The sequence below is a fragment of the Brienomyrus brachyistius genome, chromosome 12 (genome assembly GCF_023856365.1).
Source record: "Brienomyrus brachyistius isolate T26 chromosome 12, BBRACH_0.4, whole genome shotgun sequence".
Classification (NCBI taxonomy): domain Eukaryota; kingdom Metazoa; phylum Chordata; class Actinopteri; order Osteoglossiformes; family Mormyridae; genus Brienomyrus; species Brienomyrus brachyistius.
In genome coordinates, this window is record NC_064544.1 from 4786354 (window position 1) to 4814054 (window position 27701).

General features: G+C 44.9%; 1 protein-coding gene across 4 annotated transcripts in view; it reads left to right on the forward strand.

The window, feature by feature from the left end:
* LOC125704459 (follistatin-related protein 5-like) overlaps positions 1-27701 on the forward strand; it is an 88868-nt gene that overhangs the window by 19463 nt on the left and 41704 nt on the right. For all 4 annotated transcript variants that reach the window (XM_048970017.1, XM_048970019.1, XM_048970020.1 and 1 more), the window contains exon 4: positions 11679-11927. In XM_048970017.1, the coding sequence (XP_048825974.1) occupies positions 11679-11927 (249 nt within the window). The remainder of the gene's footprint in view (positions 1-11678; positions 11928-27701) is intronic.

Here is a 27701-nt window from a genome sequence, read left to right on the forward strand (position 1 = left end):
TATTATCCTTAAACAATTCTAGAGTCACTGCTGGTGACAAGCAACAGGTGGGGTCAGCACAGGGTCACCGCCCTCCAGGATCCGTCCTTGTGAACAGGCCACGAGTGGAAAAAGGCGGTGGCTTATGTAAGACATGGTTCTGCATGGTTCCACATGGTTCTGCATGGTTCCACATGGTTCTGCATGGTGCCACATAGTTCCAGCAATCCGAGCTGACGCCTGGTGGCCTAATGAATTTATCTCATGGTACATTTTCTTGTCGCGCACCCAAACTGCGACTGTAATAGCCTGGGAATCTGCTATAAATGAGTTTACTTGCCAGTACTGACATCGATAGTTTTGTTTCATCACCCAGATTGTCAGGTTGCTTGTGTCTAGCAAATGAGAAATATGCTTAACAAAGAAATGAAGCCGGAAGCTAAGTGCATATTATTTATCAGTCTGTACTTATTGATATTCTCATAACTATTTACATCAGCATTAGTCCGGCATCTATTCTAACATAATTCATCACATCAGGTCAGATAAAATGTCTTTCAAAGTCTTTCATACTACCTGTTTAAATAAAGGTAATGCAAGGTAACGCTAAATCAATTCAATTTTCCAATGTGTCTGATGTCTTTGTGATGCTACACTTGCGATTCATCTTTAATTGATGTCTCCTTGAAAGTTCCAAACTTCAGTCACATAGGATTTGAAAATAAGCAACATTTCAAAATATGGAAACAACAAAGAGAGCGGTCCTACTTCCTCCCCGCTGCTTCAACTGTGAGAGAACATTCCGGAAACTCAAAAGCAAATTGACGTGGAGGCAATTACTAGACGTAATTAAGTTACACAAATTAGGAATTCATAATTTTTGCTGCTTTAATCAAGGCTAAATTGGAAAAAGGAAATATTTAATGAGATAAGACTTAAAAGTACTTTGTAGGGAACTGCACAGAATTGTAAAAGCAATAAAGTGAAATAAACTCAATAATCTTCCCACAGGTTATTCTGAATCCCAGCAGAGCAGATCAGGTGCAGGCATACTGGCCCTCGAGCAGTTTCCTGGCTCGGAGCAGACATTCTGTCTGCGGCATCGTCGTTTATGGGAAGCCGGTAGAACGATAAGGACTTCTCATGTGAGATGTGGGTTGGGGGGGCGGAGGGATCCCTGCTGAATGCCCCCCCCCCATGGGCATCATTCTCTCATGGAGATGAAAAATTTGAAATAACCCAGAATGCACCGCAGGTCCCGCCTGCATGCAAGAAGCAGCTGGCATTTCAAACATGCAGAATATTCGCATTAAACATGGAGGGAGGGGTGCGGGGGGCGGGACGGGGGGGCTCACAAAGCGCATTATTTGTGACCAAACCGATGGCGCCTTACAGTGCCCGCATCAGAAAATGGAATCATTTTCCAGACTGATCATAATAAGTGAAGTAACAGCCATGATGCCTGTGTTCTCAGAGAGCATGCCATAATTCTCAGAAAGATGGAGGTGATTCAGCTGGAAATTACTGCGCAGTGACGTGTCGGACACTGACACTGAACGTTTATGCAGTTTTCACAGTTCCGATGTGCAATGGGCACGGCAGGAACACGTAGTCATATTCAGCAGGAAAAGAATTAATCATAGAAGAGCGAAATTTTCCGGAAATGTCTATTACTGCAAAATTTTTGATTACGAGTCTCATACAGAGATAGGCCTTCTGATGGCTCAGTCTGTTTTCAAAAAAATAATAAAAAGAGAAATTTAATAAAATAAAAGGACGTGCCAGGTTCCGCGACCCGACAGCAGGAATTGACTTCACATCCGAAATTTCATAACCACTTTTCGGAAATGTGAATCCTGACACCTTACATGGTGTCGTGCAAATGCACTATAATTACTTACATGATTGCTAGAATTAACTTTGCATTTCAGCACGTATACGTGCATCATGGGTACTGATCAGCTACAGCAGCTCACCGCGGTATGACCTTGCTGGTAGAAGTGAAAATAAAAAACCTTTCGCAACGTTAACAGCTATGCTGAAATATTCCATAAGCTCCACTATTCTGACAGTACTGTGACATTTCTCATTTCTATGATTTCTTTTTTAATGGTGCCAACCTTTCCTGCTAAATGGTTATGGTAAGAGTCGAGAAGGCTGGGTGATCTTATTTTACAGGTCCTCCTACACGTACGTAAAATGTCACTCCTTGAAGTTCAAACGTTGGAATGTGAGAAGCACTTCGTATCAGACCTTGATATCTGGATGGACCGTACATACTTTACTCCCTGAGCACCCCTATAAAAAGGCCACATGGTACCGTCCAGAATATTTTCATGACCTCATTCCCGACTCTAACCATAACCACAAGTAACCAAATGTCCCCACAATGTGACATAAACATAATCCACATACACACATGCTCCATGCCCTGTGTGTCGGGACATATTACTCCTGCAGTCACCATCAGGATTTCCTGCCATTTCTGCCACAGTAACTGTTCTGTTGGTTCATACCAGACATGATCCTTTAATAACTTTTAATTCTTTATTCTGTTTTTCATTGGCTATTATACTGGTTGTACGATAACATATGATGAGATGCATCATAATATAAATAATAAAATAATTAAATAGCATTAATAATTTGCTTACCATAAGCTGTTTCATATAAATAGGAATCACCAACCTCTGATCGTGTAATACTGCAAAAGACCGCAGCAAGATTATCTTAGCAACATCACCAGGAGGGAAATATTTCCCATGTTAGGCCCTACACACTGTTTTTATTAGTCTTGGCCAAAACAGCTACTGGCAGAAAATATCAGTTTAGTAAATCACCTGTTTTACATAGTTTTAAGTAGCATTTTAGTACTTCTGTCCCAGTAGTAATATAGAAACACTGATGCAGAATTTACAAAGGCGGTTGAAAGATTACTATGTATGGCAGAGTATTTTAAAATGTTATATTAGTTGAAAAAACTTCTGATCTAATACTGTACGTCAATGTTTCTCAATCCGGTCCTCGGGGACCCACAGACAGTCCACTTTTTTGCTCCCTGCCAGACAGTCCACATTTTTGCTCCCTGCCAGACAGTCCACGTTTTTGCTCCCTGCCAGACAGTCCACGTTTTTGCTCCCTGCCAGACAGTCCACGTTTTTGCTCCCTGCCAGACAGTCCACGTTTTTGCTCCCTGCCAGACAGTCCATGTTTTTGCTCCCTGTCAGACAGTCCATGTTTTTGCTCCCTGCCAGACAGTCCACGTTTTTGCTCCCTGCCAGACAGTCCACGTTTTTGCACCTTCCCAACACCCTGCAAGACAGTCCACATATCAGAGGGAGCGAAAACGTGGACTGTCTGTGGGTCCTTGAGGACCGGATTGGGAAACACTGCTGCTCCTCACCGACTCCACTCAGCAGCTCCTCACCCGACTCCACCCAACAGCATCTCACCCGACTCCACCCAGCATTGTCAAATTAATTAATCAGTATATGATGTCATAAAACTACTTAAGACCATTCATTTCCCCAGCATCATGTGTGAATAATTATAATTTTGTGGTGTGTAGTGTGACCAAAAGTTTCATAACCGTTTAATCAAGTATACATTAAATCAATTAACTGGGCTTCCAAAGTAACTGAAAGCATATGCCAGCTGATAGGTATGAACTCTCCACTCAGTTCAGAAACCGTGACCTTGGTGGGGTGCTACACGAACTGACAATCACATCCAACCTCCAGTCTGACTCTAACAATCATCCTGCTGATTGTTATTTTCTGATGGTGAAGTTGAATAAAAATCAGCTTCCGTCTCATGATTACTGCATGCAACACTGGAAGAATTTTCAATGGGGGCTTTTTTTAACTGCTGTGTGCCAACCGGGGTTATATAACACAAGGTATATACTGTGTACATAATGTGCTGTACATTGGCCATTAGAGTTCAGGTAGCCAGTTTATAATGACGCATAATAGCTGGACTCCATTGTCCGGCACATTCTAGTCCGAGAGACTTTATCCTCAATTCAAACTCAGCCTGCCTGTCTCCTGATACACCTACTGCTGATCTATATCTCCGGAAAGCATCCTGTGGGTAACACTTGGAATGCAAACATAGGAATCGTGTTACAAAGGTGAGGCTTGTCTTAGGGGTTTGGGAGCCTTGTTGTCAGTGTAACCTGGTCGGTTCGGCTGTCACTGCTGCAGGTGCCCCGGTGAGTCCGCCTCCATCACGCAGCCGGTTCCATATTTGGACCTGCTCTTTCTATTTTTACTTCACTCTATGGTCCATCTGGCGGGACCCCACACCCTACAAGGTGCCGTTTCGGCACTCAGCCTGTGAGGGATTTTCCAGTCTTCCCAGTAACAAAATATTCAACATATAAATCTTATCCAACGTTGCAAAATACTATAGCATCATTTCCAGCGGTTCTTCTGCCTTCTACTCTGTGCTCAGGAGTTACTGTAAGGGCCCCTGAGTGACTCAAAATATTAACCTAAAATATTTGGAACCTAATTAGAATGGTCAGGGTTGGGGGCCCAATGTACTATGTTTCCTCTCCCCCCCCCACCTGGGATTCAATGTCAGGTACAGAGGCACAGCGACAGCACAGGCGGGGGCAGGCAATGGCCTGGGGCCCTGAGTTGGGAGGGGCCCCCCAAGGGTACGAAGCTACAAGAAATCTGCTTTATTTGTGTATTCTGCTTTAAATAAAGGAATTGTGTTTCTGAAATTCTCTTCGCTGATACTATATATTTACACTTCACAGTAAAATAATGGTAATAAATTTTACCGCGGGGGGATGGGGGGGGAATTTGAGATTTCTTGCCAAGGGCCCTAGACTCGCCTCTGGTCAGATAATACAATAGCAGAACAAAATCCTGCCTGTGAACAGTTATAACCTATTATAACATCTAAACTGGCATTTTTACTTAGACACCATTTGCAAGCTTTTTGTTTGTTTATTAATGAAGCCAATTGAAAGATTAATGTCCTGCCAGTTAGCTTTAGCTGTGTTAGATAGAACAAACTTATTCTGTGTCGTACTAAGGCATTACAAATGTGTGGCTGAGCCTGATAAAGAAAAGGGCTTTTTACTTTATAAAAGTGATTTAGTTCGTTATGCTGTAAAGGAAAGGCCACGCTGACTGTAACCTTGTCCGGCTGTAATGGAGCACAGCCCCTTCCTGACAGGCCTCGGCCTGACCTGACGTGCTCGGAATCCCAAGCACAGCACCCCTGCGTCCTTCTCTTTTCCCTATTCCTGGAATAATGAATCATACACTGGACCACCGGGTTTATTAACGGATACGCAGCGCTTCCGCGAGGCGGGGGGGCTCCCGGGGCTGGGGAGGACCGCTCTCCATTCTGCAAACGGCCCCCTCCCCTTTGCTATCGCATGCATTTTCCACGTTTCTGTTGACAGTGACGACACCATGAAGACGCTGTTGTAAGACATCGTTTGCATCGCGATACGGTTTCTGGGGCAGTATGTATATATATAGAAAATCACGCTGTGTTGGTCGCAAGCAAAAGAGACACAATCTAAACGATTCCTCTGTAATCCCCACTATACATAATCCATGTTATTCCTGGTATATAAATATGGATTTTTGTGTCACAGACCAGTCCTAGATTCAGTCATTAATTCTACGCTGCCATCACAGGCAAGTAAGGCCAGATATTCCAACATCACAATGTGCACCGTAAGCAACCTGAGATTAAACAGTGATTCATTTGCCATTTTCTCAGGTACCTTTGAATGCTGTAGTTTTCACATATCCCACAATGCTCTCCTTTCACAGACACACACACACACACACACACACACACACACACACACACACACACATAGAGGTGAGGGCGAGGGAGCATTTCGGGGGGTTAAGGGCCTTGCTCAATGGCTCTTTGCAGTTGTGGCTCTCCGGCTGAGGATGTGGTGTGAAATATAACTAAAAACCAGCAATTCCACCAACTAACTGTAAAATAGGTACAATTAAATAAAGTTTTTGACCTAGTTATGAAACCGGACCATGAAGACGGGTCACGCGACAAACGGCGGACCCTCTGCGAGGAGCTTACAGTCGCGGGAGTGCGGCGTTTCATGGCGGGCCTGAAAATGGCTCATCTAGAATGTGGCCACTAGGCCCAGTCCGGCCCCCGACCACAGAAACGAGGGGGGGAGAGCGTGCGGCTCATAGCGCAAGAGATGCGACCATTGTGCGATAACGATATCGGTGTGGCGCGGTAGTCTACAGGAAGGTGGCTGACTGTGCCGGCGTCAGACGGGCCGCAGCGGGAATACCGCCGGATATTAAATAATCCAGCTTGTTCGACATTATTTTAAATGTCAAAGAATTTAACAAAGGAATCTCCGTGCTGCATTTCATTCCCGAGCGAGAACTGTGTCCTTTCATGGTTCCCCGGTCAATTCGAATTTGCAACTCTTTGTCATTTTTATTCACCCACACATTTTCTACCTCTTTAATATATCTAGGTTAGCATCGTGATAAATGCGTCACATTATGATGATGATGATGATTAGCATTAGCATTAGTAGCAGCAGTAGCTTTCAGAGGGCAATCCACATAGGAACATGTTTGTGGTACATATAGCATTAATGCTATATGGCTAATAGACATATTTAAGCAGTTGGAAATATCCATGAAGATTGCAGATGCGATGCAGCGACGGAAGGTCTGGTAGATCCTACGTACTGGTTCTGGCATCTGGGCATTAAGGCTCTGGGCCACTTGGCTTCCAAGCATTTGGACTGAATACCGTTTCCCAGGAAAAGCTGTGGATCAAACGGTAATTCAAAGTACAGAGATTTATTTTTAATTGTGCATATCTGAATGATAGTTTGCCAAAAGCTTAGCAGATGCAAATTGAATATATTCATCTTCTGCATAAGACTAATGTTGAAATCATACATAAATTACTTCTCTTAACAACCACCACTGATTATCGAAAAACTAATAACTATAACAAAGCTGATTCCCGATTATATTCTGTTTACTGGACAGCTAATCGTTTGCCTCCTTCTTGGATGCAGAGCTTCTGGGGGCATCCTACCCACCCCCTTCCTCTATCCACCCTACCCCCCATTGTTTGTAAGTCTGTTCCCCACCCAAGCGCCTTAAGCTCAGGCTTCTGGCCGGGGAGGGGGGGGGGGGGGACGACATCGTGTGAGTGCATTTCAGGCTTCTGTGTTTCAGAGCAGATGCTTAGGGGCAGGTGCCCTACTAAAGGGCGGACATTGTTTAAGGAGCAGTGAGAAAACCTTCATTCAGTGAGTACTGGAGTTAACTTTAGGCATGTAGCCAGGTAACGTGAAATAAATGTCACATACAAGATAAAACACTAGCAGAAAGGAACAAGAGATGCCTGTGCTGTCAGCCTGACCCCAGCCACCGGGCCCCCTGTTGGCCACGAACAGTCACTACACTACATATTAAATTATCAAGTTCCTGATTTAGGAGATGCTGAAGCAGAATGTTCTGCAAAGCAGCTAGCGCGCTACGATCTTCCAAATGTACATGGCGGCTATTTATTTAGCTTTTAAGATGTCTGGGGGGGTGGAGTTGAGTTTTTGAGCGGGGCCCCCGACACAGCGAATCTGGCTCTTAAACGCTGCTCTGTGGCTCCTCTTATGAAGCAGTAAGTGTCCCCGAAGGGGGTGATCAGAAGCTCCTTTGGTAAACAGCAGCATGTCACCAAGTGTGCAGTCAACCATGATTAGTAGAAGGACACGACACAGACGGCCAATATAGAAGATCAGGAACGGTCCTGCCATCGTCGCTCGGCCCTTTTCTCATTCCGAAGCCGGGACTGTGGACAACGAATCGCTGCAACAAAATTAGTCATTTATCTCTGACGGTCACCTGGACCTCCTTGTACATTTCGATCGATTAAGTGCACATTCCTTCCATATTGCTTTCGCAAGAATGTCGATTCCTGACTCTCGGCAAAGCTTCTATGTTTTAATCACTGCAAGAAATAAGGGTATGGATTTAAACGCCAGTACAGACTGCACTTGATTCTTAATGTGGCCACGCACATTTTGCCATGTCAAGAAAACGGAAAACACCATCTTTTTGGTCCTATGATGTTCAGCCCCAACAGTAACCACACATAAAACCTACACTGTTATTTTACTCACATAATTCAATCCTCCTACAGTGAACATATGTTACTGCTCTCAATATTGGTTTACAGCATTTAGCAGATTAGTTTAAGTAAATTAAATTTATATGCACTGAAATAACACAGTTTTGTGGTAACTTTGGGGAGTCGGATTGTAGGTTTTCTTCTGGATAAAAACAAGGTCACAGCGACAGAAAGATTCCCATTAGAGTATTTTTCGTTTTTTTTCTCTCACAAATCACACAAACGCTTCATTTGAATTTGAAAATATCTCTACGGGGGTTTGAAGACCCTCCGAGTGGCTCACATATTGAAATGAAATTACCGTAAGATACTTTGCAAAATTTATGATAATAGAAAAAGAAATATCCAACATTTCCCCGGAGAATCCTCAGCTATGAGAGACATCTTTTAGCGATGAGATGCCGTTTCAGATGTGACGTGAAGCACTCAAGATATTTTTACGCTTCGACACTAACTTCCTAATATGCCATTAGCTGAAAGTAAAGGCTTTTGGGGCAAGGGTCCCTATGCAGACAGCTGAAGTGGTGGTATATTTTTACTACTCTGGCTGTGTGCAGGAACGTGTTTGTTTGGTTTTTTATTTGCTATTTCTGGGAAATAAACTGCTAGTGAGTAGAGTAAGTAGAGTCAGAAGATTGTGGCTAGCTGGCTAGCAGAACAAGCTGCTTCAATATTTCCTTTATAAGGAACAGTGCGGGCAGAAGGAAAAGTGATTGGTTCAGAGAGATAACCAATCCGATTGTAGAGAAAGTGGGCCCTGGCAATTAGAGGAGCCGGGTCCAAGGCGTCTGACTGGTTGGTCCTGCCGTCACAAGTTACTTGGACCCACCTCCTCTACAATCTGATTGGTTAATTCTCTGAACCAATCACTTTTCCTTCTGCCCTCATAACGTTTTGTGTAAGTCAAACTACCATGAGCAAGGAATGCATTGATTTAATGTTGAGAGTAGTGACTGACAGGGTGCCGGTGGTGGTAAACATGGCCGCTGGCCCGATGTCGACCAGGAGTGTCGATCCTTAAGTGAGATCTGATCCGGACTTTTCGAAGTGGGATGAGTAGCTGGACTTGCGTGCTGAATGGGAAAGACATCGATTTCAATATTAAATAAACCATACGGCTGCTTTAGGGTGCAGTAGCTCCAGCGTAACTTCAGACACGAAGATGTGAAAATATGTGAAAGATGTGAATTCAGAATATATCTATTGCGGAAGAAACACGAAACGGGCATGCAATCTGACTATATTTCCTGCATTTTCTGAATTTAAAAAGATGCTCATTATTTGAAAAGTGTGTTTAATACTGTTATGCAATAGATAGTCATGCCGGCTCAGTAACTTTATGATAAATTCAGAAAGTGACACGTTAAAAGCTTTCCTTAATTCATTTTTAATATCCTTTTCATTGGAAACACCTTCCAGTTTTGTTGAATGTCATCATATTGCTTTGAATGCTTTTTAATTAAGGAAGCTGCCTTGCGTTTGCATTTATTTCGCTGGATAGTGAAATTGTGATGTGCTATTATGGTAAAAGTGTGACATGCTTCTAACCGTATATCATTTTTGGTAATTAGGACAGGTTGTAAAAAACACGGGTTGTATGAAAATATCATAACATCAATAGCAGATTTGCCTGAAATTTTCCAGCATTTTTGCTTTTGCGCGACGGCGGATTCCTGCAGCGCCGTTCCGTCTCCTGGGGAGGGGTCTACGTGTCGTTTGTTTCCTTCCCATCCTGTTATTACGTTCAGCACAGCCCCAAGCAAAAGAAAAAAAAATGCCCAGAAACGATAAAAAAGATGTCGTGGGGCCGGCTGTCATTTTAGCGCTCGGCGTGACTCATCCATCCATTACTTTATATTTTTTGCCGGCGCTCTTCCTGAGGTAATTAGGGACAAGCACATCTCGGACCGCGGCTCGGAAATAATGCAGATTTAATTTGAAGCGCTCCTTTAGAATGTAATACCCGTTCAGACTCTTCAGGTGTCCATCATCATTCACCCATGCGAAAAAAACGAGGACTCGTTAATTAAAACATTTCATATAAAGTCAGACTGAACCGGCGTCCCCGATTATGCAAATGGTACTTTAGGATAGCAAATACTGAAGACTTGGACGTCATGATGGAACGAAGAAGCTCGTATCAGACTCACCTCTACTAGCTGAAAATAATCAAAAGTCCATTTGAGTGTCGGGGGACAATGACAGAGGGATGAAACTGGGATTGATGGTGCCAGAGCACGAGCCATTAGATCTCTAGTTGGCTTTTATGAAAAAAATAAAAATAAAAAATGAGCAGTGACCTCGATCAGTTATGTAATAGACTGTGACATCATTTATTTCTCTTCTGGATTGTTCTATGGGAACCCGTGGCCAGGCAACGTTGGATATGGGGGATGCCTTTGCAAGCACGTGCAATAACCTGTGATAAATTGTCATTTGACATTCCTGCACTTTGATATGCTGTCCTTTACACAGTTGGTCTCTTTATAATGCATTTCATTTACTGCTTTTACATATTGTTTAATAGGTAGTTCATCTGTTTTGTATACCTTTTGCCTCTTCTACACATTACTTGGTATTTTGGACTGCATCAGCTTGGGAAGTTGCTGATCTCATCTCGTTGTGTGTAAGACAGTGACGATGACAACCTTTGAACCTTGAATTTATTCAAACTTAAGCTTTTGAAAAAGAACTAAAAACGATTGTGACAAAAGAGGAAGAATTAGTTTAGATGAGACAAAACATGGAAAAAAAATCTCATTGACAATATCCAAGGTTCAAGAAGTTTTGACTTGTCATGTACATAGTTACACACGACGGACATGCAATGAAATGTACCCTCGAATCACTCCTGAGACATGTGCATTGGTTTAAATAAAACAGATAACTAAAAATAAACAATTCTTAAATGTAATAGATACATGAATTGCAAATAAACAATATGTATACCAATAAACAATATGCACTCAAATAATTTAAGATTTAAAGTTACATTGTGCTTTGTAGAACAGATGTGTGAATGGCATTCTGGTGAGACATACGTAGGATACCAGTGACAGCAGTGACATATACTACTGGTATGGAACAGCGGTAAATTACCAGCAAAACGTGAGTGAATGGATCTGAATCGAAATACATAATGAAATACACAATACAGAAACACAATCCACAATGCAGTGCATTGTGCAGTGTGGGTACTAATGAGATACTGGATTACATACGCATACATGTGATGCATAGAGTAGGTCATGTGATGTGTAGAGTAGGTCATGTGATGTGTAGAGGAGGCCATGTGATGTGTAGAGGAGGTCATCTGATGCATATAGTAGGTCATGTGATGTGTAGAGGAGGTCATGTGTAGAGGAGGTCATGTGATGTGTAGAGTAAGTCATGTGATGTGTATAGGAGGTAATGTGATGTGTAGAGTAGGTCATGTCATGTGTAGAGGAGGTCATGTCATGTTTATAGGAGGTCATGTGATGTGTAGAGGAGGTCACATGACGCTCAGGTAACACCCTGTCCTTCCACAGGACTCTTGGGTCAGGATGGCCCTGCTGGGCCGTGCGAGAACAGGTACTGCGGGCTGGGCCAGCGCTGCGTGGCGGAGCGGGAAAGCAGCGGCGGCGGCTGCGAGTGCGTGGGACGCTGCAGGCCTCACTACAAGCCCGTGTGCGGCTCCGACGGCGAGCTCTACATGAGCCACTGCGAGCTGCACCGCGCCGCCTGCCTCAGCCAGCGCAGGATCACCGTGGCCCATGGCGAGGGATGCTTCTACAGAGGTGAGTGTGTCGCCAAGGCAACCCGCCAAACCAGGAGCTTCAGAGAGCAAGCTGGCCGAGGAACCTCATGTTATTACTGATCATTCTTCCATTGCGAACAGGAACCTGGGCTGGTGCATCCACTGCAGGATAGTGATGTAAACTAAACAGTGAAATACAATTAAAAACTATAGAAAAGGCAGCTAAAACATCATTGAAAGCCTTGCATGTTCCTCTCCTATGTGAGGTTTACTGTATATACTCACAAACTTCATGTTTTATACTGATGGAATAGGAGAATTATAATGCTTTTTATGAACTGTACCTTTATAATGCCTGTATAATGCATTCGTAGAACATTCAGGGAAGCTTCATAATGCAGGAACATTCATAAGCAGCACATAAGTATACATTAACACCCTAACAGACCTTAACAACTTTATTATACATTAATAACAAACATTATACGATTACAACAAACATATTCTATGCATTATGAAGGTGCCGTTAATGTAAAGAGTTACCAATTATTATTGCAGTCATTATACGTCAAATATTAGATATGAAAATACAGGCTGCTTCAGAATAGTGAGAGTTAATCAGTCTGGGGATTGATTATGGTCAAGACTCTGAATATCACCCAACTGCAACCCTACGGCTTCAGCTGTGTCCTGCTGATCCATAGACCCACCACTGGTGACCAAGAAGCAGGTCTCATTGACCAGGGCACATAGACAGGTATTTAAGTCAGACTAAAGGATCCAGGGTCGATCATCCTCTCCCTTTGCTTGGCACGAACCTCTAATTATTATGCGACTGGTTAAGTGTCAACACTTCATCTGAAAATCTGTTTAAGAAATGTTTTTGATTTAATACGCAAACAAGAAGGATGTTTGAAGGTTGTCGCGATGCTGAGCTTCTTATACAAATCACTTTCAGAAGTTAAGTTCGTGGTATCATTCACTAAGAAGGTTTTTTTTCCCCTTAGGAGACAAACTTACTCGGAGCAGCTTTTTACTGTAATTATGTGCAATCAGTTTTATTCCGGGTAGAGACAGACAGAACTGAGACACCTGCCGCTCTTTGCCAGTTAACCTAACTTTCTACACATCCCTGGCTTCAACGATTCACATACAGCAGTACCTTCTAGCATATAAAGCGGCACACACACAGGCACACACACACAGGCACACACACACACACACACACACACACAGACACACAGACAAACTTTGAGATTAATGTTAAGGCAACACAGACGCAAAATGAAAACAATATATATATATATATTCCCATAACTTGCTTATCTTTATCAGACATTCCAGTTCTTCCGGAAGTTCTGGGGATCTCCTGCAAAGCAGGACAGCAGTTCCCTGACACCTGCGAATGATGCTGTTTGTCCCAGAAATCTGCCAACAGCAAATTAAAGCCCATCTACCTCAGGGGCTTGGCTAAGTGATATTATCCCACCCGAAGCCCAACCTCTAGTTGGCAACCTTTACTAACTCCAGTCCCCACCCTGGTTGACGCCCCCCCCCCATTTTTCCTCATCCACCTCTCTGAAATCACCATGCCTAAGGGGGGGGGGTGCCTTATTTAGTGACCCTCTTCATAAACCTATTATTTAATTTAGCTTTATTTTGGATTTCTGTGTAAACCTGTGCTGGAAAACGTCCAGCTAATGAGCGGCAGTTTAAGGTCAGTCGCATTTATTTCGATAGATAATCCAATATTTACTTTTGCAGGGCTGAGGACAGGGAGTCTCGTATTGACTGACATTCCGTAAAGGTACATGGGGTCTGGCAGCCGTAGCTGAGAGCCGCCACCAACAAGGGCAGGGTAGCGCCTGGATTAACACTCAGGCTCACTGGTTAGGGTACTGGGTTCTCTCACGGGTCACTGGTGGACAGTGAGGTCACACTTTGCTAGAATCTACCCTGCAGTTGCTGGCCCTCCTGTAGACTTCAGTGTGTTACGAGTTACACAAAGGAACCGCACTAACCTGACATAAAAGATCAACCAAAGGCTGAATCAATATATTGTTTGTCAGCCTTAAATCTGAAATTCAGGACCACACTGTAAATGTAGCTGTTTACGGTTCCCTCTTTTTGCTGACTGTTTCCCCCTCCCATGTCGATCGATGATTCAATCAAGTTTAAGCACAAACGTGGGCTGACGATGACAGTGAGGAATAAAAGATGTGATACTATGTGTCCAGGAAAATAAAGAAACGAAAACGTCTGGGACACAGCGCACTAAAGCCCAGCACACACTATAATATCATATATTCACTATAATGGATCTTTGGGCTTTTTTGGACATAAGGACATATCAGTATATGCTATACAAGCTGATGACTGTTGGGTTAAATAGCAAATTACATGCATTCAAATCGGTGGCGATTACAGAACAGTTGCCTGTGATTAGACTTTATTTTAGTGTGATCAGCCTGATTATTATTTTAAAGAAAAACAAAAATGAAAGCTGTACTTTATTTAAGGAGTCGCCTGTGTTAATTACCATTGAAAAACAGCAAAAGTGAATAATTGAGTCCCTTGCTATCAGTAGGTTTTCATTCGATATGAGAAACCATGTGGAGAAACCATGGAGCTCACTGTCGCTGGGGGGGGGGGGGGGAGGGCGGTACACGGCAGCTTGTGCAGCCCTGGCTGCATGCGGCGGTGTGAGTCAGCGCATTTCCTGCAGCGGATGTGCATAGCAGGACACAGGCAGCTGTCAAGTTTGGGGATGTCAGGCGATGACACGGCATGCCCCCGGCAAATCCCTCCTCCGTGTCCTGAGACCGACCCTTTGGAGTGGGGGGGGGTGGGGGCTCAGGGACGCGTGGATGCGTGAGGTAATCGGCAAGCTAGCTAACGAGCACCATGGAGGCCTTCATTTGTACCTGGAAGCCAAACCGTGCCTCATTTGCCCGTTCTCAGCAGTACTGTTCGAAGCCCACCTGCTACCCTAGGCCAGCTTCACCGCCGGGGCCCCCTGTCTGAGACAAAGTGAAATGGTGGTTCGACGGAGCCTTCAGCTGGTGTGGTAACCAGAACACACAACCCAAACAGTATGATGAGGTTTTCTGACAGATCAAACACTGAAACTACCTCTTTAGTTTAACCCATTTATCTGACACTTTTATCAAAAGCAACTAATAGCAGAGAGAATTGTTATAATTTATGGGTGCCTTGGGATTTGAACATTGCATTGCTAGCTCAAAGCTCGGTTTGCTGAGCTACAGGAGTGCCACCATATAACAATACCAAGGTCTCTGTGGAGAGGGTCTAAATTTTCATTTAGGCTGAATTTTTGACTTCCTGGACATTCCTGCAGTCTTTTAGAGGATGCAGATCAAGGCTCCTTCTCATCGTGTGCAAAGAAAGCTAGGTCTTACAGTACCCTCATCAGGGTTTGAATCAGGAAACATCTCTCCCAATAGAAAGAGGAAGCTTTGGCACCAGAGTCACCTGCCTTTCTTGCATTTGTTCCTCTGCTTCCTGTCATATGACTACACTTGGACTTCCTGTCATGTGACTCCACTTGGACTTCCTGTCATGTGAGTCCACTTGGACTTCCTGTCATGTGACCCCACTTGGACTTCCTGTCATGTGACTCCACTTGGACTTCCTGTCATGTGACCCCACTTGGATTCGGACTTCCTATTCAGACACCATCTGACAGTTGAGTGCCCGCTTACAGAGCTGCGCTCCTCAGCACGCGAGAGGCCGCCAGGGTGAAATCCGGGATCATGTTAAAGGACAGAAGTGTTTTTTTGCGCCGCTCTTTGCAGTGTTGATATAAACATCGGGTTTGCAGGGTGAGACGCAGAATTCTTCAGGTTGTGACGAATCTTACTCCATAATGTCCTTAATCACACCCTGACAGACAAAAGTGTGTAATTAGGACCTTTGAATATCCATGATATACATCTATTTTTAAAGCATTCAGTGTCTTAGTAACACTAAAGTAGTACACTTTGTAATTTGATAGCACAGAAAATATCGCAAATCAGACTCTTCATGTTGACATCAGACTCTTCATGTTGACATCAGACTTGTGTCGCTACATAATGTTTTTAACCTGAAATTCACCAGAGACACGAGTAACCAGCTGAGTGACCGCCTTCCCAGTCAGGCTGTCTAATCAGAACGGAGAATGGTCATGTGTTTATGAGGAGTGTGTTAGGAGACCATGAGTGTCAGGCTTACATTATTATCTTTAAAGTGTCGCGATCCTCCTCAAAGGTTTATTCATGACATGCCTGAGAGCAGAAATGAATGGCTTAATGCAGTGGAAAATCACCGCAGATGAATAAGTAAAATGCAGCTTCATCATCGCCAGAGAAATCACATCTTATGGTGAACGCGGTCTATCCATAAATAATCCTCGTTTATTTTCCTCAGTCAAGCCGCTGTAATCGGAGTTTAAGTTTGTTCTTGTGACGAGTGTAACTCTTAAGAGAATGATGGAAATGCCACGCAGGCTGAGACCGGCACGGCTGCGAGTGGTTGGGGTGTTTCTTGGAGGTGGCGGCCATATTGGCGATGGTGGGGTTTAAAACACTTGCAAAAACCGAAAGGGTGTTGGGTTATATACTGGGCTACACCAGGAGCCAGGTATGAGTGGCAGGGTGTGCTTTCTGGGGCAAGAGAAAGCAACCCTCAATCCTGCATGTTGATTGGGAATAAGATACAGGTGAAGATGAAATTGGACCCCTCCTCCCCCCCCCAGAATATACACAACCCCTCCCTCCTTTAGAGAAATAATAAGATTTAGGTCATTTAATTATTCTGATATATATACTGTATATTTCTTTGTAGTTACAAAGACTTTGAATGTAACTATATGGTTTCAAGTAAATGTATGTAGGTCCATGAACATTTTTGGTAAATATAATCATTATCCTTAACTTTTGTCCAAAGTAAGAGTCTGTGCAGCATCCCCGGAGCAGCTAGGGGGGGGGTGAGACCATCCTGGCATAGATTCCTAACCCTCTGAGATACACATCACCATTAAACAGCACAAATCACTGGAATCCCACCAGGGTGCCCCCTGCCCTGTTCCCTGAGCTTTCTGCTATGAACTCTCCACTGGATAAGTGCAATGGAATGATAGATGGCTGTATGAAGCAAGCAAGTCTCCAGTCTACAAGAGATTAGAGAAAAAGATACTGTTCTAGCCAGAATGGAACAAATGTGTTTGCTTTTCAGCTCAAACACCGAGAGCAAACACTAGTCACATATTTAATTTCCTACTAAATACACATCAAGTCTAACAGTCCCCGTAATACCAGTGTTATTTCCGGGAATATGAACGTGTGTGTGCGATTAATCCAGGCAAATGTGCGTGAAACACCTTTTTAAGAATGGAAATCTTTAATTACAAATATTACACAGACGAATTGCCACATACAAACACAGATAGCAGTAGGTTAGCTCTTATCCTGCTGGATTAGCTCCCTGCCTTTCAGATTTTTTTTTCGGTCCCAATCAATCTGAGAATGTCGTGGCTCCGGCAGCAGACACCGAGACCTGGAAGATACGCCGACCACTCCTGCCAATAGCTGCTAAATAAGAGCAGCCTTCGGAGGAATCACGCTGTTTCTCACTAATTTATCTGTGATATTACCAGAATGAAGACACAACAAACGCAAGGACAGCTATGCCAGTCGGGAGAAGGGCGATGTTTGATTGCTCTTGTACATGCGAGTAGCATCATTAGTATTCTGCTTGGTATTACCGCCTTATCAATATTATTCTAAGCAGACTAATAACAAAATCCAGTATGATCGTTTGAATCAACCAAGACAAGAAGATGTTTACTTCATTACTCTGATTGCATGTTTAGAATATAGAAAAACTCCTTCAGTGTAAATTCAACACTGCAACTCATGGTATCTATTTGTGGACAAGGTTGAGTGTTTCCGAGGTTGATTGGAGTTTTTAAGCGGATTTGTTCAGTCCGATGGTATCGTTTTATTTCCCTCTGTTTATTAAAGGGTTTTGAGCCCCCAGGACACAAACAGCTCTTTGTATGTTAGCACAGTACTGATCCCATGTGCAGGGAGGCCCGGGGTCCAATGTAGGATGCAGGCTTCCTGAGCACAGAGTGGAAAATGAGGTCTGAAAACCTGCTGCTGTGTTAGACACTCAATCCCAGAATTATTTTATCTCTAATATTTATTTCTAATAAAGAATCCAGCAACAACATTTTAATAGTCACTTATCCAAGACAGATTCAGAATAAGCCTGGAGTCTCTCTCAGGAAGTACAGGGGACCGCAGGGGCTTCCCTGAGTTGGACCGCAGGGGCTTCCCTGAGCGGGACCGCAGGGGCTTCCCTGAGCGGGACCGCAGGGGCTTCCCTAAAAGGGACCGCAGGGGCTTCCCTGAGCGGGACCGCAGGGGCTTCCCTAAAAGGGACCGCAGGGGCTTCCCTAAAAGGGACCGCAGGGGCTTCCCTGAGTTGGACCGCAGGGGCTTCCCTAAAAGGGACCGCAGGGGCTTCCCTAAAAGGGACAGCAGGGGCTTCCCTGAGTTGGACCGCAGGGGCTTCCCTAAAAGGGACCGCAGGGGCTTCCCTAAAAGGGACCACAGGGGCTTCCCTGAGCGGGACCGCAGGGGCTTCCCTGAGTTGGACCGCAGGGGCTTCCCTAAAAGGGACTGCAGGGGCTTCCCTGAGCGGGACTGCAGGGGCTTCCCTAAAAGGGACCGCAGGGGCTTCCCTAAAAGGGACCGCAGGGGATTCCCTGAGTTGGACCGCAGGGGCTTCCCTAAAAGGGACCGCAGGGGCTTCCCTGAGCGGGACTGCAGGGGCTTCCCTAAAAGGGACCGCAGGGGCTTCCCTAAAAGGGACCGCAGGGGATTCCCTGAGTTGGACCGCAGGGGCTTCCCTAAAAGGGACCGCAGGGGCTTCCCTGAGCTGGACCGCAGGGGCTTCCCTGAGCCGGATGTGAGTCTGTCACAGAGCACACACTTACACACCAACGGGCACTGGTTTACTGTACCACATGCTTTGGGACTGCGAGAGGAAATCCCACAAAAATATAAGGAAAATGTATAAACTCCGCATACAAAAAAGGGAGGGTCGGGACTCAAACTCCCAAGTCAAGCCAGTGGGCTTTATTGTTATACCATCCATACAGGTGGTCCCCAGGTTACCAAGAAGGTCCGTTAGCTATGGCTGTCAAATTTGTAGGTAAGTTGGAAAAATAATAACACAGTACATACTACAAAATAGTAAAAATAATGATGCAGTAATAATGAAAGTAACTACATGCGGTACTGTACCTTATACTGTTCCTTATACTGTTCCTTATACTGTACAGTTGAAGTCACGCAATGATTTCACACACATCACAGAGTAGTACGTGGGTTCATTACAACAAGCTGTCGTATTTAACTAGAGTTTTTAATATGATAAGCTTTAAGGCAGTCCGTTTGTAGGTCGGCTGTCCTCGCCCCGGGGACTGTGTCCGTAAGTCGGCTGTCCTCACCCCGGGGACTGTGTCCGTAAGTCGGCTGTCCTCACCCCGGGGACTGTGTCCGTAAGTCGGCTGTCCTCACCCCGGGGACTGTGTCCGTAAGTCGGCTGTCCTCACCCCGGGGACTGTGTCCGTAAGTCGGCTGTCCTCACCCCGGGGACTGTGTCCGTAAGTCGGCTGTCGTCACCCCGGGGGCTGTGTCCGGAAGTCGGCTGTCGTCACCCCGGGGACTGTGTCCGTAAGTCGGCTGTCCTCACCCCGGGGACTGTGTCCGTAAGTCGGCTGTCCTCGCCCCGGGGACTGTGTCCGTAAGTCGGCTGTCCTCGCCCCGGGGACTGTGTCCGTAAGTCGGCTGTCCTCACCCCGGGGACTGTGTCCGTAAGTCGGCTGTCCTCGCCCCGGGGACTGTGTCCGTAAGTCGGCTGTCCTTACCTCGGGCACTGCACTGCCTATTCAGTTCATCTACCTTGAGAAGGCTCCCTGCTGGCTGGCTGCAGTACATTCGTAGCCCCAACCAACCCCGTTTGTTTCAATGGTACAACAGCCTGTTTCTGTCTTTCCACCCACAGTGTCTAATTCCAACAGTTATTTCTCTGTAGGCTGAGATCTGCACATTTTTATTTCCCCCCAGAAATTAATTGCTACTCCATCGTAATTATGTGTCCCTGACATCGACTCTCTTCCGTACGGCACAGACTCACGCTCCCAATCTGACAGCATAGCTGAGCTATTTTTGCTTAATTTCTCTAGAATGGAATGCAGTGGATGCGATGTCCATGTTTAATAGAGTCGAGGGTACAGATATACGATGCCCGAGAACCGTGACGCGACCCTACAGATGGCGAGTAACAAGGGGGGGTTGACAGCGTTTTTCGCACCTTGCAGGTGTGACGTTAACCACTGAGCCAATGCAGAGTCCTACATAGTGAAGTACAACTTGTTATTCAGTGCTAATAGACTTGTTTATGAAAGCATGCGGGCCTTGCATTGAATTTGCTTTGTAAAAACGGCCGGACAGTTACTTACCGATTCCACATCACTGCAACCCCTCCTTCAGCAGGTGATGGAGTGTTTTTTCAACCAGCAGGCAATGGTGCCAAATCCCGATTAATCATTTTATTTGTATGCTAAATAAATCTGTTCTTTGCATGACAACAGAGGCATTCTATGCCTATATTTGCAGCTCCGTTGTTACCTAAACCTTCAAATGTAGCAGTTTTTTCGGCATTTTGGTGCCTGAGTTTGAGCGGAGCTGTAGAACTCACACTGACATCTTCAGTCCTGTTGTGCAAACTGTCTCTACCCCTCACTGCAGCCCAGCGCTATCCCAGCATCTACGGACACCTTTGCTCCTAAAAAATTGCCCCTCTTCTCAGCTGAGCTTTGCTGTGATGAGGAGCAAAGCTGAATTGATCACGACGGGGTGCCTGTCCATCTTTTTAACGTCATCACAGATTAATATAGGGCAAAGCTTTGTAGCTGGATACCAGTCACAGTTCATCCACGTTACTTTGAATATTTTAGGACAGTCTATTCCAAACTTTGACTTAATAGCCCTCGGAAAATTCAGAGGACACTTTCTGAATGTTATACCCTTTGAGCAGAGGATAAAAAAACCAGGCATAAAGGATACATTCAGAGAAACATATTAAAATAAACTAATATAAGACAAAAATTTGTGTTACTTGTTTATTTCATACAGCTACCAACCTAATTTTCCACGTTCAGTGTTAGTAGGTTTGTGTGCAGGTATATCAGTCTGTTCTCTGTCTGTTGAGTTTGCAGGGCTCATATCTCCGGTCAGACTTTCTGTATGTAATGGAGGAATTGATTCATCCACCATCCACACGTCAGATGATTCCGGAATATAGAACAGGCCATTCCAGCGTCGTTGTGAATTCCAAACCTCACCGTGTTCACGATCCACGTGAATTAAAAATATTGATTAGCCAGTAGCTATAAAAGTTGTTGGCCTCATTAGATTTGAGGGTCTCCGAAGGCATTCTGAAAGAGCACAACGTTAAATCACACGCAGATAATAAAACACTTTATAAAGCAGGGCGATAAAGAGCCATATCGTTTTATTGGTGGAGAGGATGGAAACAGGGCTTGCTCTCTGTCACGATGTCCCCGGCTTAGCATGTATGTCACACCTTGCATCTTAAATCTGCATCTCGCCAAATGGAACATAACAGGCTGATGAAATATTTAAGGTACGCAGGCAGTGAAGGTAACACGAACAAGATGTCTGCCTACACGATAAGCGATATTGATTGCGGCATAAATCCCAACTCATGTACCGAACATGAGGCCACTAAAGAGAATTCCACAGGCATCTGTTGATGGCCCTGTCATGGGGCATCTGATCAACCCCGACAACGAATTAAAGGGATGGGCCTGTGTTCACGCTCCAGCCCGATTCGCTTATCTTCCCGATACTGGCTCTCGCTCGATCGATCGCGCATCCTGGCTGCACGACCAGACCAAAATCAAAGTAAACATTTGTGCAGACGCTGCAGACACGCACAGAAGGAGCCCCAGACGAGTGACAGGTTTCCACATTAATGTAAATGACACTTGTTGAAGTTCTTGCTGATGCATGGTAACGTGTCACCCTCAGTCAGCCTTCCTGGACCCCCACACCTGCCCTGGGGCGAATCCCAAACGTCCTACAGCTGCCATGGACTTCATCCTTGACCAGAACAACTGTGTTGTTGGTAAAACATCTTCTACACACAAATATTCATGGGAGTATCTGAATGTATCAGCTAACTGCGTATCCAGTGCAGGCCGACCCCAGGAAGCACAGGCCATATGGCAGTAAACCCACCCTGGACTGGAAGCCAGTCTGCTAACGCACAACCGGCAGGGACAGGGCCCCCATTTCGGGGGCACTCTCTCAGATATTTTGCGTCAGAGTCGGAAGATTGTAGCTATCTGGTTAGCAGAATGTGCTGCTTCAGCACCTCCTAATTTAGGATTTTATTCGGCATTGAGGGCAGTGACTGTTTGTGGTCACCAGGGGGACCTTGTTGGCCCCATGCAGATGAGTGGTTGTAATCACCGCCGCCAACAATAGTAAGGTTAATGAAGAGGCAGCGGTTCAGCGAGACCCCACGTCTCGGAGGTGTGGACGATAAACACCTGGAGTAAACTGACGCAAGGAGAACATGCTAATTAATGGCATTAGAATGCTAATTCAGTCGCAGTCAAACAATACTAAGGGCGTAGCATCATTATTTAACATTTGTCTTTTATTCTGTTGCCAGATTCTTAAGTTCAGAGTGTGCAGGCAAGCTGGCAGACCGCCGTAGCCTTAGCCCATTGACCATGAGCAGAAGTGCACGCACACATCCTGTCCCTCGCTAACGCATTACATACAGTGCTGCATGAGCCATGTGACCTACAGGGCTAATGTACAGTCTGAAGAGTCACGGCTGAAGGCCAGGGGGAGTGTTAACAATTTTAATGCACAATAGGGAACACGTCCTTCTCTCCGTGATAGAGAATGAGCGGAACTGTAGGAATGAGTCAATTGAAGATCTCCGACGGGTGATGGGGTTTGACGGTCTCCTCCAGCTAACGAGTTCCTTGACCTTGTCACTTTGCAGTGGGCCAGGACTTGACCGTGTGTGACCGGGAACATGCAGAAGAGACTCTGAGACGTGTGTAAATAAGATTACTCGGGCGGTTTTTGGGGGCGTTAAGGTGATTTGCTAGCATACTGTATTTCAATCAAAGAACCCAATGACCCTTTAATCTGCATTTCCATTCACACTTTGGAGTTTTTGTTGGACAGCACAGCCAATGAGGAGATACGCGTATGTCTCAGTTACCCGAATCCGGCCTGGTTCCCTTCAGCCATAAAGCCTGCTGAACATCAGGAAAACTGTGTCCCTTTGGCCTTGCAAGTTAATGATCTGCAGGTCGGCCGGAATTTAGTAATGAAGCCTGGAAGCTGGGGTCTTATCTGAGGTCTCATGAAAAGGTCACTGTGGCTTAGTCCTTAAAAAGGAAGTTACTCATCAGATCTTAGTTTGTGACATGGAATGATTAAGCGATTAAAGAGGAAGAGTATAATGACCCAATTAACATCTGGAGAGGGAAAAGGTGTTCGGCAGATCTCTGCCATCACGTTACTCGTAAAGTTAAGCACTGGCAAGTATCGCAAATTACAGCAAAATAAGTAGCAGCTACCTGTAACAGCCGGTGCTACGCGTTACCATTCCTGTGGATAAGATTAACAAACCGGAAGGTGACATTCATATTGTCTTAGGCATTGTTTTTATGCGCATAATGCCAGCATCGGTCAGAGTCATTTATAGTAACTTGACCAAATAAACTATTTGCTATTTGCTGTCATCTGATTTCTCGTAAAATAGCCTGCATGGCTGGGAAGGGGAATCTTTATGTTTTATTGTCCGCTAAACTGTGTGTGATTATCGTGTAGCTGCCCTGGCAGCAGGTACTTGACGTCAAACCAGCCTCAGTCACTGATCAATGTGAACTCAACGAGCGCCTAGCTGCCAAAACACAAATAAAAATGCCCTTGTTGCACTTCACTCGTGAAATGTCATCGGACAAGCTATCGACTTATAAGCCGCGTCGAGGGAAGGCTGACCTTACACAACAACAGCGCTAAAAAAAACGCCTAAAACCACACGAAGCCAAAGTAAAGTTTTCCACTTAAAGCAGCACCGTAACGATAGACTTTAGTGTTTTTTAAATACACAGCTTTAAAAATGAAGTTTATCTTCATGATCATCTATTATGTTTATATATTAAAATTGGCATTAGGTCAGTCACAGGGATTGAGTGAACGTCACTGAAGATTATCTTTGTGAATTTCAATAAAACTGCAGATGTAAAATGTGCATTTAATGAAAAATGACATTAGCAAAATATTAATGCAAGGGCACAGAGACCTCGTACTAGATTAGTAATCACATCAGTGTTGAATGCTTCAAATCACAGTTAATTTGGTATAATCGCTATACATAATATATAGATATTATTAGATCTAGGATAAATGTGAGTGAATAAACATAAAGGCCATTTGAACTAGTGTACCTTAAATCCTGTAAGTTTCCTGGCTGAACAATAAATCCGGCTTTGTGATAGAGGCCCCAGGATTCTTACTGGATTGGCATATGGGGTATAATCATCATCTGTGCCACCAGGAAACCATGCGGCAGAAGATCGATCTCCACCAGATAAGATGAGCAGCAACGCAATCTGGAGGGACGGCCCGGCGATCTCAGCCGCGCTCCGCTCTTCGTATGACACCCCCGTGCTTTGTGTTGCGCTCGGAATTTCTCTCAGTTCAGCAGAAACGCTCCCCAAGCGAGAACCTCACGTTGCTGAACCTTTCCACATGTTACCGCTCTCTGAAAACGACTCACGCATCACCGGCACACGGTGGACACACTTCGGCATTTCAGTTTCCGTTATTCTCCTCCTCGTGGCTCGTGAGAGACTGAGGTGTGTGTCCTATTCCCCTGGGCTCAGTCCTAAATATAGAAAGTGGTTCTTTTGGTTATTATAATTTGATGATTCCTTCTGAGCTCCACGTTCTTTGTGCAGCCTTGGTATTCATCTCTGTATTTTTTTTTTCAGGTGAAACACACAAAATGGGTCAAACAGATTACATTAACATGGGGAAGTACAAGCACAGCTTTGAGAAATGACAATACCATCGGTCCATTCAAACCAGCACCAAGCTGTTCTCCGTGGTATTTTACTTGGTCAATGAACACCCCAGGAGTGATCACTACCCTTTGCACTCCCACAAAGCAATTATGGATTCCTACCTAGACTCTACTTATTCTTGCCTTCATGTGGCATGTCTTAATTTTTGTGCCCGAAGATTTGCCACAGGCTGCAGACATATAGGTTTGCATCTCTTCTCTCATTTACTTAGTGGTCGAGGTCAGTACATGATTTTTTAATGTTAAACAGGACAAAATGCATCATGTCAATGTTTCACATGGTATCAGTATGAGTCAGAGCACATGTGGTGCCCTAGGCCGGCTTCTCCCCTGTCTGAGATGTGAAATCGGCTGGCTAAGTCAGCGCCCCCTCAGAGGATGGTGCCCTAGGCAGACTTGTTAGGGTCGGTTGAAGCAACTAGAGGAGGCAAGACCAAGATATCTGATTGGTCGGTCCCACCTGCTCTAGTTGCATTGGACCCACCTCCTCTGCAATCTGATTAGTTATCTCTCTGAACCAATCATATTTCCTTCTGTTCTCAGAACATTTTGAGAGCTACTGGTAGGTTGACTGGCACTGCGTGGTAATGTGCTGGGCAAATTCAGAAACTGATTATGAATCTGAAGTACATAAAACGGACGGTATTTCGGATCAAAATGTGGGGAAGGCTTCAAGGTTCAGCAGGACAATACAAGATTAATAGAGAGAGAGTTATGATGATGTTCAAAGCTTCTTTTAAGCACTATTGGGCCAGGCATGGAGAAAATAAGGGTCACATTTAGAAATGGAAGAACAAAGAGGTAGAGGAGACAGCCGTGAGGGTTAGTGATGGAGGGTAGGAATGAATGGAAGATTTCAGATCAAAACAAAGAGAAGTGGAGGGGCGACCCTCAGAGCAGGCAGGAGTGCGGCTTAGTTTTCAGAGGAGATGGAAGGCTGAGGAAATGGGAGGAGAGCAAAAGGAAAGGAAGGGCAGGTGTAAGCAGAAACCGAAAGTGATGGATATCTGAAGTGGAAGATGAAAGGGCAGAATGTCACCGTGAAGAAAGGAGAGAGTGACCGTGACATTATGGGTGACGACCGCGACAAAGTGGTTAAGGCTTTGCATGAGTTAACATGAGAGAAAGAAACAAGTCAGTGGGTAACGCAGTCTGGCCTTCGACGTCCTAGCTGACGGGAAACTGGACGGGGTTAGTGCTTATGGGAGGTGAATGATAGATGGGCATCAGGAAAACCTGCAGTAATGTGGCAGCGAGTATGATGGTCAGATATAAAACATTATGTATGTCCTTTTCCTCAAGCAAGTAAGATCTAGGTGGGGAACCACTAACGACCATCCATCCATCCATCCATCCATCCATCTTCTGAACCTGTTTGTCCTATGCAGTTCTTGGGGTTCTGGAACTTATCCCAGAAGCTATGGGTCCAAGGCGGGGACGAACCCAGGATGGGGCGCCAACCCATCGCAGAGCATACTCACCATCGGGAAACTCCAGTTCACTTTAGCATTTTTTTGCACTGTGGGGGGAATCTGGTGGAAAGCCCCCGACGACAGGGGGAGAACATGCAAACCATACACACATGGAGCCAGGGTAGATACTCAAAGCCAGGTCCTAGAGGTATGAGGCACCAATGCTCACCACTCCACCACCCTCAAACCGCTGTGTTACGAAGGAAAAAAGACTATAAGATACGCGCTTTAAAAAGCGATTTCTGACGCATCTGCAGATTTAAACACTGTACATGCGATTCTTCAGAAAACAGAAATGAGATGTACATAAAAATAGAAAAAAAAACAGGAAAAAGTCCTACTTTCTAAATAGAAGGACCATAAAACTGACAGCCTATTGCCCCGATATCATAATACTGTGCTGTGAGGAGGAGATGTGGTCCTCAAGGTTCTGTCATCCAGTCAGACCTCGCGATTCTGCATTCTAGTGTCCGTGTCCGGCTTTGACCGGTGATTCTGCGGCAACGGGGCTAGTTGATCTGAAAGTCTGAAATCAAAATCTTCCGGTCTGGGCGTCCGGCCCGTCACTCGGCCCCAGCCTGCTGTTCCGCGCCATCGCTGGAGTCAGAGGGGACTGCATGCACGCCTGCGTGGCAGATGGCCCCGTTGATTGTGCTGAGTCGCATCTTCAGCGTAAAAACGCCACTGCAGATTTTAACAAGACGGATCCCCAAGTGACGAGATCCGATGTGTTGGTACTGCATACATCTGCAGCATGTTGGAAAGACAAGCACCCTCATAGTTATTGATTGCAGGAGTTAAAACTCAGCAGGGATGCTTCAATAGGAGTGTAAGTGAGCATTTAAACCTAATTTGCGGTGATGGTAAAATGATCCTGTCTCACATCTCCTTCCAATGCACCTTTTTTGACAATGTGGGATCTCCTGCACTTGTAGATAAGTCATAAAACGTTTATTTCCTTTCCTGTGGATTTATTTATTTTGTTTGTTTGTTTGTATATATTGTGAGACAAACACAGCACGGTTTTACTTTTTTATCCAAGTGAACAAACCTCATTAAAATTGAACACAATTACATATCGAGTCTCTTCACTTTTTAGACTGATTCTACCACTTTTATTTCTGGCA